Source organism: Erpetoichthys calabaricus, chromosome 8 (genome assembly GCF_900747795.2).
Source record: "Erpetoichthys calabaricus chromosome 8, fErpCal1.3, whole genome shotgun sequence".
Lineage (NCBI taxonomy): Eukaryota > Metazoa > Chordata > Cladistia > Polypteriformes > Polypteridae > Erpetoichthys > Erpetoichthys calabaricus.
Window position 1 is genome coordinate 77,389,597 of NC_041401.2, and position 22,464 is coordinate 77,412,060.

General features: G+C 38.8%; 1 protein-coding gene across 1 annotated transcript in view; it reads left to right on the forward strand.

The window, feature by feature from the left end:
- The first annotated feature begins 863 nt into the window (after window positions 1-863).
- Window positions 864-22,464, forward strand: part of limk1a (LIM domain kinase 1a) — a 134,830-nt gene continuing 113,229 nt past the window's right edge. The window contains exons 1-2 of the mRNA XM_028806862.2: window positions 864-1,158; window positions 4,358-4,457. Coding sequence (XP_028662695.1) covers window positions 1,101-1,158; window positions 4,358-4,457 — 158 coding nt within the window. The 5' untranslated portion in view covers window positions 864-1,100. The remainder of the gene's footprint in view (window positions 1,159-4,357; window positions 4,458-22,464) is intronic.

Below are 22,464 nucleotides of genomic sequence, written 5' to 3' on the forward strand. Positions count from 1 at the left end.
CTGCACTGCAACATTTATGTTGTACATATCCACGCATACACAAACAAGGGTGAGCGGAGAACACTGCAGGGCCAATGCAGCCAGTCCCTCAGCTGAAAATAGGTCCGAAGCACCTAGTAGTTTCACATACTACAAAAAGCAATGTTTTTTTAAAATAAGATATTGGAAAATAATTGTTTAAGAAGACATAATGGAGCGCTGTTGTAAACATTGTAATAGCACGTTAAATTACTGAAGAATGTAGAAGGGTAACGATCCCGGCCATCAGCGCATGACCTTTGTGGTGGTCACTCCGTGGTAAACTGTCCTGTGAATAAGGAGGCCGTGTCGTCGCTCACCACAAACCTTTGCATGGGAAAAATACAAATCCCATACAAACAAAATAAGTAAGTAAGCCAATAAGGATGTTTTGGCTATTAAAATATAGCGTCATTGTCCTAAAGTGTATACTGTTTACTGCATACGCTTAAAACGTCGTTAAAAGGAGAAGTTAGCTGTTAACTTTTTAAAGCAATTTTACGTTGTTCATGAGGAGAATAACCTATAATTTTATTTCCACAATACATGGGGTATACCGGGCCTTTCACGATCACGATTTGAGAATTAGAGGAGCTAATGAAAATGCGTTTGAAGATGTTTTCATCAAACTTAACATATCGCTGCCATTTCGTGCTGTTTACGTGAATTTTGCAGTGGCGGGGTAGGGGACAACTCTGATTCCAACTTACCTCATCAAGTGCCATCTGATGCGCCCATTTATTAACTACACGTCACCATTTATTTTTTTGTTTTTTTACAACCCCCACGCGGCTGCCAACCACCCCCTTTTTTTTCCTCTATATTGACAGAGCGAACCAACGGCTTTAACGCTACATTACACTCGCGCAGCGCGCTCCCGTGTAGGCGCGCACCTCCCGTTTCTCTCACGCGCTCTTTTCCAGGGATTGTACTCAGTCGGCCACCCGCGTCTCTGTGGCTTCTCAGTGCTGCGTTCAGCTCGGCTCGCGTTTACGCGGCCCGGCCCCAGCTTTGCCCGGTTCTGCTCTTGCAGAGGGCTACCTGTCAGCGCCCGGCTCTCTGAGCTCCTATCTGGACGGTGAATGCGGTTGATGCTGCTCTGCTGCACCTGGAAGGACGAGCGCATGGGAGAGGAGGAAGGTGTGTTGCTCTTGCGGCTTCGTGTCTGGCGCATTGGGTTGGGAGAGCATTCGGCCAGTGTTGGGGGGTTTGGTGGGGGACTGGTGTTGTCCAGTCTGGGAGGTGTGCCCGGGCCACCCATACTCGGGCAGATATGAATGAGTGGTCAAGTCTGTAGAGGAGAGTGTCAAGAGTGTGTGACCCTGTTGTCTGCGTACTACTGCAGAACCGCGTGAGTGCTGTATGTGTGTGCAAAAACGGCCATAAATCTTTGTTATACGACGCTTTCACGAGCGCGGCGACAAAAACGTTTCAAAGATTAAATCGGATTATATTGCCAAATCAAACGGTCCACTCCACTGCATGATGCATGTGATAGCAGGTGGATACAGGCAATGGTGCGTATAGTGTGGTGCTTTAAAGGCGGGGATGTGGCAGCATCACACAATGAATTATCACAGGCTGAAAAATAAAGTTGTCTGTCATTAGAAAATGAAGGAGCTCCAGGCATAGTTTTAATGCTACGAGTAAGCGAATTTCATGGAAAGGTCCTGGATAGAGATTTCTGGAAGGTAGGCACCACAAAGACGAAGATACACGTTACAGAGTCGGGCCAGTGAATCCATATTCGACGGCTTTGGCCAGTCCAAGCGTTTTCTTACCAAGAACCCCATCTCACCGTTGGGTGCAGGCTGGAATGGAGGTTTGGTCACGAGGCGATTCCAAACTGGCATGGATGAGTGTGAGAGTGGGCACGGCACCTTGTACGAGGTTGTGTCCTACCTTGCATCCAATAATGCCAGGGTAGGTGGCCATCTCTGCATATCCGAATTGGATGAAGGGGCTTTGAGAATATCATTGTTCATCTGCATTCAGAAAATTTATACATTACTTAAGAATTCAAGAAAATTTATTAGTATTGTAATCACAGTAGTATTAAGAAATGAAAAACAAAAGTTACATCAGACCACAACACTTGACTATCCATATAAGCTCTCTTTATCTAGATTTACCCCCTCTGTCTTCTCACATTATTCGCATACCTGGTGACGTTTTGTGTATAGCTTTTTATTTTTCATCTTGAAATTAACTTTCACCAGTTTATTTTTCTTTTAACTTTCTCGTATAGGGAAAGTATTGGAATCCTCCAAAAATTCTATTTTGATGAATCTCAATGTTTCAGACCTCATTGATTCCGAAAATACCATTTTTGGAATTATGTCTGTGTGTGTGTGTGTGTAAACACGATAACTTGAGTACGCCTTCATTTAGTTCAACCAAAGTATTAGGTATTAAACGTAGATTTCAGTCAACGTTTGGGCTATTTCTGCTAATTACCTTTTATTCATGCAGCTGCAGAGTCTGATTTATTCAACTTTACTTTTATAATAATTGTTCAATATTTTATTAATTTGATTTGTTGTTGATGGGTCTTTAATGTACATAATATAATCTTTGTCTTGCGGTTTATTCCTCAAATATCCATCCCCATATCTGAGTATACGAGAAAGTCTAGGGGAGACCACTCGATTTTTTTTAGTTATTTGTGTTTTGCCCTAACACAGGTAATCTAACTCCTCCAAGTAATATGTCTTCCATTGCGTTATTTTCCTACATTAAATAATTTTGGAAACACTGTGTTTTTGTTGTATTTAGAGTGTGTATTGACATTTATACAAAATAGTGAAATGTCAACAAAACGAGTAAACAAGAAGCTTCATTAATCAAGGACATATGGTAATCAAACGAAGAAATTGGCCTCTCATTATACAGTTGGAAGAGACAGCAGCCTGGACCAAGTTTAATAAATGCAGGTTTAGCCATAAGCGTAACAGTGGCCCAGTGATTTGCTACATGCCTCCGATATGTGAATTTGCTTCCTGGCCTTGTCACTACTTGTGTGGAGCTTGCACAGTCTCCACGTGGATGCTTTCATGATTCTGTGCTTTCCTTTCAAATCCCAAAGACATGCACTGGAGGTTGATAGTCAGTTCTCAATTGGCTGCGTGCATGTTGGATATTAAGCTGTCGGCTCATTACCAGTAGTTGGATCCTGCCTCACGCTCGGTGTTGCCACTTCAGTCTATGGTGCCCTATCCCATAATTGGACTAAGTAGATTCAGATGACTGAATGGTATAGGCCAGGGGCGGGCAATGTCAGTCCTGGAGAGCCACAGTGGCAACCGGTTTTCATTCCAACCCAATTGCTTAATTAGAAACCAATCCTTGCCAGTCTCAGCCCTTATTTAATTTTATGGCTTGTTAGTCTGCAATGCAAGGTTCTTATATCACAGATTTTTTTCCTTTCCAAAGATATTATCCGAATGATTTGAAGCCTAAAACGGATAATTTTCAGTCTGTCACATTTTTCTATTAAGTGTTTTATTAAATCAAACAGTGCATGATGAACACACACAGATGTACATGGAAACAAACTAGATGGAGAACTGCTGGCTGCTTTGCCATTTACGTCTTATTGCTAATAAGGAGCCATTAAAACAGCGAATGCAGCTGTTTAGGACTGAAATAAGCAATTAAGGTTGGGGACCCTTAACAAGCAAGACCACTAAAATGAAGAATCAAAATGTCACTTAAGCAGTAAATGCTTCATCAGCAATAATTGAAGGTTGGAACAAAAACCTGCAGCCACTGCGGCCCTCCAGGATCGACATTTCCCACCCCTGGTATAAACAGTAGGCTTATGTGTGTCTTCGTTTAGTATGTAGGGACGATTTTGTGTTTGTAGGCTGATGGGTGGACGGGGGGGATTGGGGGTGTGGTGTGGTTTGTTGGATGGGGGGTTAACAGTTGGTGGGTTGTCATGTAATCATGAATTATTTAAGACATTACAGAAGTAGGAGTGTTTCTTTTATATATGTTTAATCATGTATATGCATTTTAGTGGTCAGGAAATTAGACTGTGAACCACAAGCCAATTTTAAGCCCATGTCTGATTAGCTTTTGAGAGTATGACTTAAACTGACCATGTTCCAATTGTAAAAATAAGTGAATAGTCACAACACTGACCTAAGTAGTCCTATCGCTGTGATTTAGCATAACCGCTAAAAAAGTAAAAGCAAATGAGAGCTGAAAGTTTTTAAGTGTGGTACGGGTATCCATGTTTTTATGAGTATGTGCTGTTAGCCAGTCAAATTTACAAATGTTCACATTTTTTTTCCATTTTTCCATTGCTTCCCTGCCCTTCTTTTCTTTCTTATAGCAGGAACCAGTTTACCTGTGTGTGCAGGGTGCCAACACAGCATTTATGATGACCAATATCTACAGGCTCTCAACACAGACTGGCACTCAGTTTGCTTTAGGTAGGAATTTGGGGTTCTTTTTCCATTGGGTTATCAGAGGAAGGGACACTGTAAGTGATAGGGGAATTGTGGCAGACCTGAAACAATATCACTTTACAGAAATGGTTAAATTGCCGTAACACCACCGCTCTCATTTTCTACATGCTTATTAAAACTAAACTGTTGGCCTCAATGGTGCACAAAAATTGGGATAAAGGAAGAACTGCATAATTAGTTTGTAAGCCTGTAAAAAGAACGACACCTGAAGTTTTTGAGAATGCAAAGCCTTGATTGAAGGTCTGACCTTACTTCAAGTGAATGACTGCAGTGAAGATGTATGGTAAATGGTTTGTATATAGTCAGTTTGCAAAGTGCTGACTTTAAGTAGCCACAATTTTTCTTTATAATTTAAGTCCTGGCTAGACTTAGCAGAGGTAGTGAGCAGTGTACTGTGAGTTTTGAGATGGAGATAGGGAGAGCGGGACACGGAGAGAAAGAGAGAAGAGTTAATGTCCTCTGGAAAGGAAGTATATTGGATCAATGAAAGTGCATCCTCATTTAATACGCAAGATCTATTATCTGTGAACCTCTTGCACTCCATTGCTCCAGGGTCATTGTAGTTGTTATTAATTTGTTTTTTGGCCAAATTTACTTCCCTTTAATGGATGCAGCTAATTGTTTATTAATTTATGATATATGTGGATATTCTTGAAAGAAGTCTAAATGAAAACAATTTAGGACAAATCAGTCCTTAAATCCTTACCTGTGCTGATATGGTAACTGAAGCATACTTACAGGAGACTGTCTTGTAGGTCTGCTTTGTGAAATGTTGCTGGGTTTAAATTTTTTCAAAAGATTTAAAATAGGGCTGGAGGAAAAGGACAAAATGTAATCCGTTACGCCCTGGCAGAGTGCTTGCACAGTATTTTGCTTGAAGCAGAGTAGTACAGTAAGGTGCTGCCGAAGTAGAAGAAGAATAGTGGGGGTTTATGGGGGAGAGGAATAACCTGTTCACATGACAGAAACCTCTAGACTGTCTGTGCAGGATCCAGCAGAGACTCTGGAAAGCTAGAGGAGTGGAGCCTGTGGGAATTTCATTCATCGTTTCTATTGGTGGTAAGGTTTTTTGCAGTAACAGTATGTGTTTAGTTTTCTTTATAAAGATACAGATATTGTGTGGTGGTGTTATTTTTTCGGTTTGGTATCTGTCAGATGCATCTTAGGTTCATAATGCTCAGATGTTTTTGCCTCGTGTGCTGTATTAATCTTATAGTAAAGTTATACTTTCATAACATAAAACAGTGATGCCAGGACAGACCCACATTTTGTAAACAGAGCTGCCTCTGTCCACATGCAGGCCAGCTTTGTAACTTATTACTTAATTCTCGATCAGTGAGTTGTGTGATAAAATGTAAAATAAAAAATTGAGTAATCTAGGAAATCTAGCCTAACAGTTGTTTCATTGGCATGCTTAGGTGTGAAAACAAATATTACAGCCACACATGTAACTTGATGTTGTATAGTGAACAAGTTATGAGACATTTGGGCCATGTTGTCTAAAACTTTGAGGGCAATAAAAATGCACTTGCACAAATTGTATAAACTTTCCTCCGCGGTATTTGCCTCTGCATGTGCCTAAAAAAATTTAGAAATAAGAGATTTAAGTCAGTGGCAATATCATTGAGGCCTGTTGAATCCAACACGTGGTTATTGTTCGTATGGAGTTTGACTGTGAGGGTTTTCCTCCCACATCCCAAAGATATGCAGGTTAAGCCCTGGGTCAGTGTGAGTGTCCAGGACTGTTTCCTGTAGTGAATTTCACTAAAAAGACCTGACTGGTGATTAGTAAATTGGCCAATCACAAAAAATTTCCAGCATCTGCCTTTTTAGGCTTTATGGGAATTTTGTTGTAGTGTTCCTTTACATGTGTTATTACGTCAGTTAAGTGAGCATACGTCTTTTTGCTATAAGCTTTCTATAAAGTGGGAGCAGTAATTGAAGATTGTACCAGAGAGAGAACAATGGAATATTAGCCTTTACATTAAAGGAAGTTGACTAATAAACATAAAAAGGAATTGGAGGAGTCATCCTGTGCAACCAGACAAATGGCAAGAAAAGCTTTAATGAATGAACTCAACACTCTTTTTAGTTTGTCCTTTAATTAAAATGAACACTGCTTTGCTATGTTTGGATGATGAGTGAGCTTGGGTTATATACGACCAGCTCATATTTTCAATCGGACAAAGATAAGATGAAGAAGATTTGAAATTGCAGCTTAGTAATCAATAGGCTTGTTAACTTAACAGCAAAATGTGTCTATTTTACTTTTAGACCAGTTAGGCATGTTAGCATTATGAACATTTGATAGATTAATAAAGTATCTATCTATCTATCTATCTATCTATCTATCTATCTATCTATCTATCTATCTATCTATCTATCTATCTATCTATCTATCCATCCATCCATCCATCCATCCATCCATCCATCCATCCATCCATCCATCCATCCATCCATCTATCTATCTATCTATCTATTTGTGGCTCCTTTAAAGGTTTGCACTGTGTTTATAGCTGTATAAACACTAAAAAGCTGTAGTGCAATTAATGATTAAAAATGATTAAATCATGTAAGTGTATGTATGTTTACATTTGAGCAGCATTTAAATGCCAATATCTATTAATTGAATCAATATGTGAGTGTATGTGTAATACTGTATATATATATATATATATATATATATATATATATATATATATATATACAGTATGTGTATATATATATATATATATATATATATATATATATATATATATATATATATATATATATATATATATATATAGTGAACTTAATGCTGTATAGCACCCGACCTGGCACAGACTTGACACTGACACTTTATTTTCTTCAGCTGGAGGGTACGTCTTCCCTGTGAACTCCCCAGCCACAACACAGTCCCAAGTACTAAGCACTAGCAAAACACTCCTGTTTGGCACCACCACTCCTCCCTGGCAACCTCGTCCTCTTCCTCCTTATTCTGGCTGTTGAGTGGTGGTTGCCGGCCCTTTTTATAGTTCACCTGGAAGTGCTCCAGGTGCTTGATCACCTGCTTCTGATTGCACTTCCGGGCGGGGCTTTAGAGTTGTCCAGGCCACCCCAGATCCCATCAGGGCTGGGGAGAACTCCATCTCCCATGGAGCCCTGTGGGAAACTGAGGCACCATCGTCAGCCAGGGAGACTGCCACCAAGCATCCCGGGGGAGGTACTGAGAAGCCCATGGTTGCTCTCCCGGAACATATGTAGAAGGGGTGTCCCGGCTGGGCATGGGACCCGGCCGCCCGCCACATTGCCCCTCTCTCAGATAAGCCTCGTGGGGCTCAGTGGCATGTCCCGCGAGGGCCAGTCCTCTCCAGGAAAGGGAGTCGGCGTCCTTGGATCTGTTGCTCTGCCCTGTGGAAATACAAGCAAATGATCTGGGGGTGCTGTCCCGACATCCCTGCCACTCGGACGTCCTCCCTGGACAACACCTCCAGAAGTGGCCACAGCGGCCGCAGTTGTAGCAAGGCTGACCCCCTCCAGCTTTGCACTTGCGGGACGTGCCGCTGAGCCCCATGGAGCTCATCTGAGAGGGGTGCACTGTGGTGGGCGGCCGGGTCCCATGCCCGGCCAGGACACCCTTTCTACATATGTTCTGGGGGAGCAACCATGGGCTTCTCAGTACCTCCCCCGCTTGGTGGCAGCCTGCCTGACTGACGATGGTGCCTCAGTTTCCCGCAGGGCTCCATGGGAGATAGAGTTCTCCACAGCCCTGTTGGGATCTGGGGTGGCCGCCAGGGGGTGCTGCATGGGTCCCTGAGCCGGCCTAGACAACTGTACAGCCCCGCCCAGAAGTGCAATCAGAAGCAGGGCTATAAAAAGGGCCGCCAACCACCACTCAGGAGCCAGAATCAGGAGGAAGAGCACGAGATTGCCAGGGAGAAGTGGTGGTTCGAGAAGGAAGTGTGATTTAAGTGCTTTTGGGACTGTGTTGTGTCTGTGGGTACAGGGCAGGCGTAGCTCACAGACAAAGAGAAATAAAAGTCTTTTTTTTTTTTTTTTTTTACACATGCCTCTGTCTGAGTCTGTGCCAGATCGGGCGCTATACAGCGTCTAGTTCACAATATATATAATGAGCAGAATTTTATTTTCTTTAATGTCGTATGTATTATGGATAAATATTTTCTGTACCTATTTTATTCATTGAAAAAGTATGTATTTTAAGGGAATTTAATTTTTACTTTCTCATATAGAGAAAGTACAGTGGAACCTCGGGTCACGACCGTAATTCATTCCAAAACTCTGGTCATAACCCGATTTGGTCGTGACCCGAAGTAATTTCCCCCATAGGATTGTATGTAAATACAATTAATCTGTTCCAGACCGTACGAACTGTATGTAAATATATTTTTAAAAAGATTTTTAAGCACAAAAATAGTTAATTATACCATGGAATGCACAGCATAATAGTAAACTAGAAGTAAAAAAACAGAACAGAGAAAAGTAACATTGCAAGAATTCACGCTATAGCCTTACGAACCGCTCGCTGTAAACACTTTTTTTTAATGAGTTTTAAGCACAGGGAAAACATGAACATTTGAAAAATCCGTAATTTAATAAACAACCAAGAAAAGTAACATTGCAACTATGCACGCTACAAACGAATCGCTGTAAACAGAAGTGAAGTGGAGGTTAAAATCCAATAGAAAAAAGTCTTCATTAAATACAACGAGGTTAAAACAATGCTCGAATCAGTCTCTTTAAAAACAAGCCTGGTGCATTCTTTAACTGCCTTCTTGACCTTACGCGGCCAACCCTCTCTCTCTCGCGCTCTCACTCAGTCGTGCTGTCTCTCTCACTCGCTGCACAGGGAATGCACAGGGAGAGACTGAACACGTGCGGAAATCATCGTCGCGTATGAACCAGAAGGGAAACTGGCTTGTTCGTCACCCGAGTGTGTGGTCGTGAACAGATGTAAAAGTTTGGCAAACTTTTGGTCATAACCCGATTTGTACGTGTTCAGAGACGTTCGTGACCCGAGGTTCCACTGTATAGGAATCATGAAAAAATTCAACCTTGAGATTTTAACGTTTTAGACCTTCCTGAGTCAGAAAATACCATTTTTGAAATTATGTCTGTCTTGTGTAAACATGAAAACTCAAACGTGTTGACCTAGGTCAATAAGATTTTGTACACCTGCTTTACAGTATATCAAAAGTAAGCAATCCTGTCAACTTTTGGGCTTGCTGGAAGTGTTACTTTAACTGAATACCTTTGCGAATTTTCAAGTAAACTATTGCTATAATTACAGATAGATGATTAAAATTTTGTTTAAATATTTATAATGATAAAAAGCAAACAGATATGAAATTTGAGAAAAATTACTCAGTTGGAAGAACTATTTTATATAAACAACCACCCACATTTTTTGTATCATGGAAATATAAATGTGTACACAATATTAAAAACTCTATTCAATATAACTTATATTCTTTCAATAACTATTATCAATTTTATTTTAATTTATACATCATCAATTTAACAATAACATGTAAACATTGAGCATGCCATGTAAAGATGCAATGGGAACAATAAGCAGTTATGTCCCCATTGTGTTCATGGTAATACATTTAATTTTATGATATGCTTTTTTTATCTCTGCCATCATTATCATAATTAAATGTAGCTTAATGCAGTTTTACCTCTAGCAATTTATTGCAACAAATATTCTATAATACTAAGCACTTTTTCTATGTTTTTAGATGACTGTAACTTTTCTTACTTTGCATGTAATCTAGGTAATGCATGTGTACTCATGAAAAAATTCCACCACCGTTTTCAACCTCCTTAAGTCAACAATATAATTTTAATAAAGTTTGATTGTAAATAGAGATAAATGATTGTGTATTGATATTATCAATTAGTTATGATGAGAAACAAAGAGGTATTATACAGTGGTACCTCGGTATACATCCTTAATCCGTTCCAGATCCTTTGACTTATACCAAACAGGACGTATACCAAACGAATTTTTCCCATAAGAAATAAAGGGAAACTGATTAATCTGTTCCCATGAAAAAAAATCCTATTGTTATTGGCATATTATACATTGATGGGGTTGTATAAAATAATTTAAACACTGCTTAATACTAAAATACATAAATACAAAAGCAATTAGATGAAATAAATTAAAAATTAACCTCACTTTACTTTTTAATAACGTCTTTGTTTTTTACAGTCGCAGATACATCGTTCTCAGCATACGGTAGCAGCCATGTCCTCGATACGCATGCCACCTTCATACTTTTCAACAATCTATTTAAATTTACGTGAAAAAACACAAAATCACGTGAAAATTCACATAGAGTTATAGCGCGGGTTGTTCACTGAATGCTAGCAACTGGCATACTGACGCTCGTGGGCAGCGTAGGGTAGCACGCGGTGTGACGATGCAGATTCGCTCCACGCTCCCATACGTCCTTTCGGGGAGCCCTGAACCCGACAGCGTCAGTAATGTCACCGAGATGAGCTGACAAATGAGGACAATTCTCAAATGAAGCCATGGGATAGTGCAAGAATGCCAAGTGCTTTTATTTAAAACAAAAACCAGTGTCCAAACAAAAAGTGCAGTGCATCTGGTTTCAATAAATAATTATTTAACAAATACCCATAAAAACAAGTGTTCTGTGGGGATAAAAACAACAATAAATAAATCAGATAAAATCCGAGGTTAAAAATGCAGTCTCACTCTTCCCGATCACAGCCCACCTGTGCAGGTGTGACTCGCTCCAACTACCTCATTAAGTTCCCCGCAGTTGTGCAGTCGCGCCCACGGAGAACGACACGGCTATACGGGTTAAAATCTGGCCCTTTTTTTGAAGCCGCAGACCCGCTATACCACACGCGGTGTTCTAGCACGCGAGTCGTATTCCAAACAAAGGTCGTATGCCAAGCAAAATTTTTCGCGCCCAAACAGGACGTATACCAAGTTGGACTTATTCCAAAGTAGACGTATACCAGGGTACCACTGTATTTGAGAAATATTGCGCAACTGGAAGTGGTTCTGATGACCTATCCCCTGATTTTTTTTTTATGGTCACCAAACAATTAGCTTATAGAATTTTCATTATTTCATTTTGTTTATTAAAATCAACAGGTTACACGTGGTGTGTAGTTTTAATTATAAAAATACCAGGTTAATGTAGAAAATAAGACTTCTCTGGCCATTTAGGACCTTAGTGTAAAACTTTTTAAAGAGGTATATTAAAAAAAAAAAATCAGAATCAGCCGATCTAGTAACTTGAAATCGGTAATAAGTATTGGACTTTAAAGTACCTGATCGGAGCAACACTGATTGTAATACATTTTTATGTTAAAATTGAGACGCTGTTTAATTTAAGATATATTTTTAGATTATTATTTAAATGTTTTGTTAAATGTATTATGTATAGAAAGTACATTGACACAATGTACTTCTTAACACTTGCTGTCGTAGACTTCAAAATTGCCCTGAATATATCTTTGTATTTTTTACTGTAGTCATATTTCACTTTGTCATTATGTTTCTTTATGTCTTCTGAAAACTGTGTGCAATCAGACTAAAAACACAAAGCTGGAAATACATGTTTTACATTTTTTGTTAAAACAAAGCGAACACAGAATTAATGTAATTGAATAAAAAAAATGAAAAACAAACCTTTGTATAAATAAAGGTTACTTTTTGCTTGTGCCATCTTGTTTGTAAGTTTTTGCCCACTTTTTGTAACCCCCAGGTTTTTTTTCCTTACCCACATGGTTGGTGCTGTCTCCCTCCAATTAAAGTATCCCTCTTGTTACTGTATGTATGTACTGCTGTAGTCTGCATGGTGTACATCATTTAGAGTTTATGCTGATCTGTATACATTTGTACTGTATATACTTTATTCATTTTTGTTTTGTAGTTAAACACAACACACATTTTGGCTTTCAAATTAGTAATCCTGAAAAGCAATGCTTTAAATGCTGAAAAGAAATCATCAGCACAATACACCTTAGCCCTAATGCTACCATATAAGGCAGCTGCCACTGTGCTACGAGTATAAATATTCAGGAAGCTAGATTTACCATTAAAAGTTTGGCATCGTTATTCTTTACTTGGGAACATCTGGTACATTCATTCTCCTTCCTGCATCGCTTTTATAAGCTGCATTTTGGCTGGAGATAAAATAATTTTTGCAGCTTGTCGTATATTTTTTTTCTAGATCAAAAATACCTATGTCCCATTGCAAATTAAGAGCTCTGATTTTTACTTCAAGACCAGGCTGTGCTGCTAAATGTCTTTTGTGCAATATCTTTTTTTTAATATAAATTGTGCCCAGATCTGTTTAAAAAGCTGCTCTTGTTTTGTTTTTTTAACCATAGAGTATTTATTTAGATAGCCTGTTAAATTTAATTGACATTAAAGATTATATTACAATATGTAAAACAATCCAGTCAAAAATACAATTTATACACCATTTCCTGAAGAGATCTGGGATGAATCAACTATTATCTATATATAAATCCCCATTCCTTCCTTGTTGAGAGAGCTGTGTGAGCAAAAGTACCCTTATAAAGTACTTACTCACATATATTAAAACATCAAAAGGAAAATGGAACAGAGGCAGAGGCCCAGCAGGCCTGTTATAAAGCAACATTAATACATTCTTGCCAAATTCTCATAAAGCATTAGGCTGTTTCCTCAAACAAAATTAGATTTTTTTTTAAAACAGTGCTTTCCCATTGAGGTGTCAAGGTTGGTATAGAATTCTTTCATTTCAGCAAGGTAAGTTGACACTCAAGGAAAGTAGTATAAGCAATGTACAATGCATAGTTTCATAATCTTATCCGTCTGGTGTTAATGGAAAGCAATTCCATTTAGGGCATAGGAATAATTGAGAATTGGACAATAAGCAAAAATGATCCCTCAAAATGATGCCGAAATTATTAATCAGAGCCTCTTGATGCAATAGAGCAGCATTTGAGGGTTAAGCTCACAACAGTGGTAAACTCAGATAATGATTGTTAAACTGACCAATAAAATATATATTTTTACATTTTTAACACTAAAATCCCTGAAGTTCACGATTTTTTTCATTGTGCCTTAACTCCTTAAATTTTCCTGACATACACCAAGAAGCTCATAACTCCTAATCACTGCGCTAATAGCCCACTTTGTTTTGCAAATATATGGATTAGTAAAACGTAGCCTGCTACACACCCCCACCCCACATTCTGTCAGATGAAGGCATCGCCCTGCTGTAATCCTCACAGCTGAAGTCTGTGATGAAGTGTTTATCTGGCGATGCATTTATAAGGAATTATATAGGTACAGTAATCCCTCGCTACTTCGCGGTTCACTTTTCGCGGATTCACGACTTCGCGGATTTTATATGTAAGCATATCTAAATACATAACGCGGATTTTTCGCTGCTTCGCGGGTTTCTGCGGACAGTGGGTCTTTTTACTTGCTTCCTCAGTTGGTTTGCCCAGTTGATTTCATACAAGAGATGCTATTGGCGGATGGCTGAGAAGCTACCCAATCAGGGCACGCAGTTAAGTTCCTGTGTGCTGCTGATTGGCTCAGTGATGGAGTGTTGCATTAACTAGGAAGTCTCATCTCACTCATTCATCATTAACGTGCTAATGCTTCAGGGGTCGTGTCCAAGCACCAACAGAAGATGCAAATGATTGCAGAAAAGGTAAAAGTTTTGGATATGTTGAAGGAAGGGAACAGCTACACCGCTGCAGGACATCGATTCTTTTTATTTAAAAAGGAGGAAAAGCATATAAGATCTATGGCCGCAGTGTCCTTTAACCAGGGTGCAAAATGAGTTGCAAGTGGACGTGATAAGGCAGTAGTCTGGATGGAATCTGCTTTAGGAATCTTTGCAACAAGGTCGATGACGTCATGACCGCCTACAAGCTGCTACGTGTACTTCGCTATACAGTAAGTGTAAACTTATCTACCGATTTCATATTGCTTAGCAGTTGTCCCTGTTTTTAATAGAGTAAATGGTGGGTTGTAAACAATACAGGGAGGATTTAAAAACGTCCAAATACACGTTAAATAATTAAATAAATATAGTGTCCCTACTTTGCAGAAATTCAGTTATCGCGGTCGGCCTTGGAACCTATCTCCCGCGATAAGTGAGGGATTACTGTAATGAAATACCGTGATTTGAAATACATACATTCCGTGTTTACAATGATCTGTGTAAATATAGAATGACAGAGGAAATGCGAGGCAAGAAATGCTGAACACACAGCTAAAACAGAAAATGTTTTCATATGTTATAGTAATAACAACATCATTTTGATGTGAAGTGTAGGATATATGAAGACTGAAGCCCAAATATCCAAGAAACATTTTCACAAAAGGTATAACAAAACAAGTATGCCTTTATTCAAGAATATAACCAAAGAAAAATAAATAGCTCAATTGACATGTTGCTGAAGCCCAGCTTTCAGTCGGTACAAAGTAAAAGACGGTTACATACATGTGTGTTTGTGCATTTCATTTTGAACCATTTGTCACAGTGGTAATGCTGCTGCATCACCAATCTGTGCAGATAGTGCAGTGGATGAGCTACTGTTTAGGCAATGGTGAGGTAATAGGTTTGAATCCCGTGTTATCTCTGAATTTAGCGCTTTGAGTAGTGAGCTGGTATTATTATTATCACATAATAAAAACATACATTTGATGTGAATCTCCAACATCCTGTGTAAATTTATGGTACTGTACTTGTAAAAGATGTTACTTTTCCTCGCATGCAGATATTCATATTAACATGTCATTTGAACGATTTTTTTATTCAGTTGTATTCTTGTATTCTTGAATAAAAAAAATCACTCAAATGACATGGTGATGTGAATGTCTATGTGTGAGGAGAAGTAACATCCACCATAGACACTGCGGTGTCTGTTTGTTCAACAAGACACCAAGAAGAAATGATTGAGCTGCATTTGCATGTCTGCTTTTATTTCTTTAGCGCTAACTTTTACAAGTACCATAAAGTACCATAAATTTACATCGGCTGTTACAGACTCAAATCAAATGTATGTTTTTCTATACTAATAAAAGGCAAAGCCCTCACTGACTGACTGACTCACTCACTCACTCATCACTAATTCTCCAACTTCCCGTGTAGGTGGAAGGCTGAAATTTGGCAGGCTCATTTCTTACAGCTTACTTACAAAAGTTAGGCAGGTTTCATTTCGAAATTCTATGCGTAATGGTCATAACTGGAACCTCTTTTTTGTCCATATACTCTAGTGGAGGAGGCGGAGTCACGTATCACGTCATCACGCCTCCTACGTAATCACGTGAACTGAAAACAAGGAAGAGATTTACAACACGACTCAAACGCGGGAACGAAGGTAAATGACGTTAATTGTTGAGTGTCTTTTAATACTGTGTAAGCATACATATTAACACATGTGCAATTAAACGTGTGCATTTACGGGGTGATTTCTCAGGCTTAAAAGCTCGCCTTTTATCAAACGCGGGAACGAAGGTAAATGACGTTAATTGTTGAGTGTCTTTTAATACTGTGTAAGCATACATATTAACACATGTGCAATTAAATGTGTGCATTTACGAGGTGATTTCTCAGGCTTAAAAGCTCGCCTTTTATCAAACGCGGGAACGAAGGTAAATGACGTTAATTGTTGAGTGTCTTTTAATACTGTGTAAGCATACATATTAACACATGTGCAATTAAACGTGTGCATTTACGGGGTGATTTCTCAGGCTTAAAAGCTCGCCTTTTATCAAACGCGGGAACGATGGTAAATGACGTTAATTGTTGAGTGTCTTTTAATACTGTGTAAGCATACATATTAACACATGTACAATTAAACGTGTGCATTTACGGGGTGATTTCTCAGGCTTAAAAGCTCACCTTTTATTAAAAAGGTAAATGCAAACTGTTTTCATTCTGAAGGGCACAAACCACATTAGATTTCAGCCGTTAAACGCGCAAAAATGTCGGTACACCAGATAAATAAGCGCAACATATTATCAGTTGTATTGTATGCTTACAATACATATAGAAATGTGTTAATCGTTAACTAATAGTATGGGATGGTGTTTTTCGACTTGCGCCTTGATTTAAACGATTGCATGTCTTGGTGGGTTTGCGTAGCTTATTGTCAATATCTTTACACCTCTTTTTAAGACTTATTGACTGAAACGGGCTTTCACGAAAAAAGTTAGGGCTTTGCTACAGGATACACCCTCCACAAGTTAAGGAAGTAAAAATAAAGGTATATATTTCTGTTTTATTTAAACCTTTTAAGTTCTTATGCATAGCCCCATTTGGCTGTTTTAGTTTTTTTTTTTTCTTTCTTCAGTAATATTTAATCTTCTTAAAGAAAAACAACATATGCATTTTACTTTTTTTGTATCTCTTTAGTAATATTTTAGTGTAAAAGGATAACCAGTATTATCACATGTGCAATTAAACGTGTGCATTTACGGGGTGATTTCTCAGGCTTAAAAGCTCGCCTTTTATTAAAAAGGTAAATGCAAACTGTTTTCATTCTGAAGGGCACAAACCACGTTGGATTTCAGCCGTTAAACGCGCAAAAATGTCGGTACACCAGATAAATAAACTCAACATATTATCGGTTGTATTGTATGCTTACAATACATATAGAAATGTGTTAATCGTTAACTAATAGTATGGGATGGTGTTTTTCGACTCGCGCCTTGATTTAAATGATTCCATGTCTTGGTGGGTTTGCGTAGCTTATTGTCAATATCTTTACACCTGTTTTTAAGACTTATTGACTGAAATGGGCTTTCACGAAAAAACTTAGGGCTTTGCTACAGGATACACCCTCCACAAGTTAAGGAAGTAAAAATAAAGGTATATATTTCTGTTTTATTTAAACCTTTTAAGTTCGTATGCATAGCCCCATTTGGCTGTTTTAGTTTTTTTTTTCTTTCTTCAGTAATATTTAATCTCCTTAAAGAAAAACAACATATACATTTTACTTTTTTTGTATCTCTTTAGTAATATTTTAGTGTAAAAGGATAACCAGTATTTAAACCTTTTATGTTACTTTATAAAGTTATTTTACACAATGTTGAAAAATTATTAAGAAAGCTACATATTTTGGCAGTTGCTGCTTTAATTTTCAATGAAATGAAAAAAGCTCTCCAAGAGAAAACCTCAATGAAGAAGAAACAGTTTGCACTATCTAAAAAGGAGAAACCCTCATTTATAAAGGTTTGCTGCAGATGACTTAACTGAAAATAAATGAATAGTTCCTATGTGTATACAGTAATCCCTCCTCCATCGCGAGGGTTGCGTTCCAGAGCCACCTGCGAAATAAGAAAATCCGCGAAGTAGAAACCATATGTTTATATGGTTATTTTTATATTGTCATGCTTGGGTCACAGATTTGCAGATTTGGGTCACAGATTTGTGGATGTGTATATGTATATATATATATATATATATATGTATATGTAGATATGTGTACATGTATATATGTATATGTATATATACAGTATGTTTACATAACCTCTTTAACACACTACTTCTCCGCTGCGAAGCGTGGGTATTTTGCTAGTATTATATAATAGTAACAATGATAGCTTACGACTTAAAACAGTAAATTCAAGGAGGACTCAGGATTGAGCCCACAACCTCTTGATTACGAGACAGCAGTCCTCACCTCTGCACCATCCAAGCGGATGTGTCTATTTTGTATCGATTGATAGTTGGGCTTCAATTTGTACACATTGCCAGTAACATGTAAATTGAGTAATTTATTTTTCTTTGGTTATATTCTTGAATAAAAGCGCACTTGTTTTGTTAGACCTTTTCTGAAAGTGTTTATTTGATATTTGGACTTCAGTCTTAACACATAATACACTTTACATCAACATTTTGTCCATTATTACTATACTGTTGTATACACAGAACACACATGAAATGAATGTATTCCAAATAATGATATATTATTTACCCTGTACAACTCCAGACACCTAAACTCCTAGATAAAGTGACTTCACGTTGAGAATTTTGTGTCTGACAGGACTTCAGCTGCCTTAGTGGGGGATGAGCGAGTAGGCTGCCTGCTGCCAGTGCTGATTGACACATTTACTAAACAAAGATGCTGATGAGGAGGTGCGAGGGAATTTATGGTGGTCTGGCATTACAAATATTTATGTAGGCTTCAGGGAATCTAGTGTTAAGTTTGTGTTTAATTTGGCTGACATGGTGGCACAATGGTAGCACTGCTACCCTGAAATAAAAAGATCAGGATTCACATCTTAGGTGCTAAATGCATGTCCGCCCCATATCTTCATGGGTTTCCTGAGGGTGCTCTGTCTCCAAAGACAGGTAGATTAGCTATGCTAAATTTACACTAGTGTGTTTTTATATGTGTGCGTTTTCACCCTGAGATTGTGTGTGCCTTATCCCAAATGCTTTCTACGATGACCTCCAGCTTCCTTGTGACCCTGTTTTGAATTAGTGGATTTGGAAGATAGATGTTTTGAATATCTGTTCTCAAAGTAGTCTGTGACCCACATTGCTTTGATTTTGAAAAACAGAATTACGACTTTAGGAGGAATAGAGTGATTTCACAGTTTTTCCATACTATTGAAAATTTCTTTGCAATTGAGCAACTTTATTCCCTGTAACTGCTACTTGTTTATGTGCTGTGGTGTTGGTAACAGGAAATTAGATGCCTCTTTCTAATGATCTTTCTTAAGCAAGGGGCAGGTGTTAGAGGAGAAGTGTCTGGTTATAAGGGCCATCTTGGCTTACTGATGACCACAGAGAGGAAGCAGCACCGATGCATAGTAACAGTACCTGCTCATTATTGATTTGATTTAGATATGCAAGCTCTCCATTCCGAGTCTGTGTGTTTATACTAAACACATTTTCTTCCTGAATTTGTCTTTGAATCAGTCTGCAGCACTAAGTCTTAAGACCCTGTTTTCCTACTTTATTTACATTGCACTGAATGCCTTGCATTAATGTGCGGTTTGTTGTACAGTGGAACCTCTAGATACGAGTTTAATTCGTTCCAGCACTGAGCTTGTATAGCGAATTTCTCGTATCTAGAACAAACTTCCCCATTGAAAATAATGGAAATCCAGTTAATCCGTTCCGCACCCCAAATATATTAACATAAAAATCAATTTTCCTAACAAATAACACTGATAAATTATATATACTGTAGTCTACCTTTAATAAATAACACTGGTAAATAATATAACTGATTATTAAAAGAATCAAAACAGGTGTCCAAAGTGCAGTAGAGCATTCAATAAATCTTTAAATAAATAATCCTTAAAACAGTTGTGAAGTGGAGGTTTAAAATACACAAGAATAACAATCCTTTAACACGAGGTTAAAATGTCAAAAGGATGCAGTCTTTAAAAAACAGATGACAATCCCCGGTGCTTCTTCTCTGTTAGCGTGTCACCTGCGGGCTGTGCAACAGGAGAGACACTCTTAATGCAGCTGACCTTCTCTACACCGTCCTGCTTCAGCTGTTTGGCTCGCCTGTTCAGCTCACTGTTCAGCTACACGCGAGCCTGCGCTCGCTCTTCCGCACCGACTTACAGCGCCCGCCTGCCTGCCTGCCTGCCGCAACCTCCGTTCTCTCTCCTCTTTTTTCTTTTCTTTTACTTCTTCTCCCCCTTAACCGGCTCGCGCTTATCTATATATGCGGGGAGGACATGGCAGCTGCAGCCCATCAGCCACAGGAACAATCATGGATGTGGGCAGTTTCCCACCTGTGCACTTAAGTGAGAAACGCAGACACCGCAGATTGCGGCTCGCAACTGCTACCACGCCCCCTCGCTAAGCCGCGAGCTATACCCACAGCCTGGGTCGTGGCTCGTTAAGTTAGCCAATGCTCGCATTTAGATCTGAAATTTTCGCTCATACTTTCCTCGTATTTTGAATTTCTCGTATACAGAGGTGATCGTATCTCGAGGTTCCACTGTAATATGAAAAGAAGGCATCTTGTATGGTAACAGTGGTTTATTTTCAGTGAGAGTGTGAAAAAATCAGTGACTCAAAAAAGTCTGCAGTTATGCCAAGGGAATGAATATATTTAAAAAAAAACTATATACATGCATTTCTTTTTAAACAATAACCTCTAAGCACTTACTGGCTCTCTTCCAGGTCAAAGCAAGTTTCCCCTTCAATCAGGGACAGCAGGTTAGAGCTTCCTCAACATGTGCCTGCAGTCTCTGCAACCCTCTAGGAGTCTGTCCATAATATAAAACAGGGTCTTGTACATAACACAAGTCCCTGATACCCCCAGCTGATCTGAACTTCACAGTATCACTAACAAATACATACTTGTATTATTAAAGCTGAGCTATCTATATGCCACTTCAAACAAAAGTGCCCTCATTACATTGGAGCACATGGAAAACATTTCTAAAACTAGGGTTTATGCCAAACATGATTGTTCATCTGTTACCCTTGTAAGGAGCTTTTAACACTTGAATTACCAGAGTCTACGAAAAAACTCGTAGATCCGGCCCACCTTAAAACCGTTCTCACCTGTCTTTTGTCTTTTAAATGTGCCGATTAAGACGAGCAGCAAAAAGCCGGCTATTCCATCCCCCACCATCGCAAAACGTTCACTAAGTTTTCCCAGCTCATGCATTGTTTGATTATCTGGGAGTGACTGAACTGGAGTTTTAGAGTGAAAATAATAGATCGTTATTTGGAACACAGGCATTTCATGTGTGTTCCGTTTCTACAGTAATCTGTGTAAACACATTGTTAAAACAGAAACTTATTATATTATATTTTAGTAATAAATGTTACAAAATGTAGGCATAAACTATAGAATGTGTGAAGCCTGACGGCCAAACATCAAATAAACACTTTCACAAAAGGTTCAAGGCTGTTACAACACCTTCCGTGGTGTAACGCTGAGATTTGCTGACTGACAATCCTGCCGTGCCGTAGAGACCTGAATTCGATTCCCCGCTGGGGAGGAAGTGTTTTTTTTTCTTTGTAGCCTCAAACGGACATAAAATTTATACATTGGTATGCACTGTAAATCGTTAAGTTTAAAATGTTGATCGTGGTTATTTCTGTTGATTAATTCATGCTTTTTTACTTAGAGTCAGAACAGGAGCTTATTCAGCTTCTGATCTGACTCTAAGTAACAGCGCCAGTATAAATCACACCCAATCTGACGCTGTTCGTTTTTACTTCGACGATGTTTTCTGATTGGTACTATTTGTGTCATAAAATGATTTCTTCAAAACGTCACATATATTTGTTTTGAGATAATGAATAGAGCTGCAAATTACAGGTGCTTGTTCAATGTAATAGGAACCATAGCACAAAGAGGTGTGTACACTGCAACACAAGTACACATGTCGTAAATGTAGGAAGGGCGGTCCTTGGGTGAGCTATAGCACGTCTTTATGTGAAAACAGCAGTGTCAGATGGGGAGTGTCTGATGATTGCATATAGCGCTGAAGTTACTGCTCTTTACTATGCTTTCCTCCGCATGTCCTGGAGTACAAAAGAAAAAGCATACAGCAACACGTGGGCACTGGCAAGATTGGGGGAAAAAAACACGCGGTCGTATGTATCGTGATACATTGCAGAGCTATAGCGCGTCTTTATGTGTAAACAGCAGTGTCAGATGGGGAAGGGAAGGATCCTGAACGCGACTGAGAGAAAAGTGAATAAAAAAAACAAAAACAAAGCTAACCTTTACAAATATCATAAATTACACCGGCTGTTACAGACTGAAATCAAATGTATCTTTTTATTCTAAAATAGTAAAAATAAGAGCAGTTCACTTCTCAAAAGGGAGTCGAGCAGGATCGAACTCGTGACCTTTTGATTCCCAGTCAGCAACTGATACTGTTACGCCACGGGGCAGTCATAGTAAATGAATGTCAATGTCGCACACTAAGGCATCTTTTTTTTTCTGCCATTATATTTTTGAATAAAAGCGCACTTGT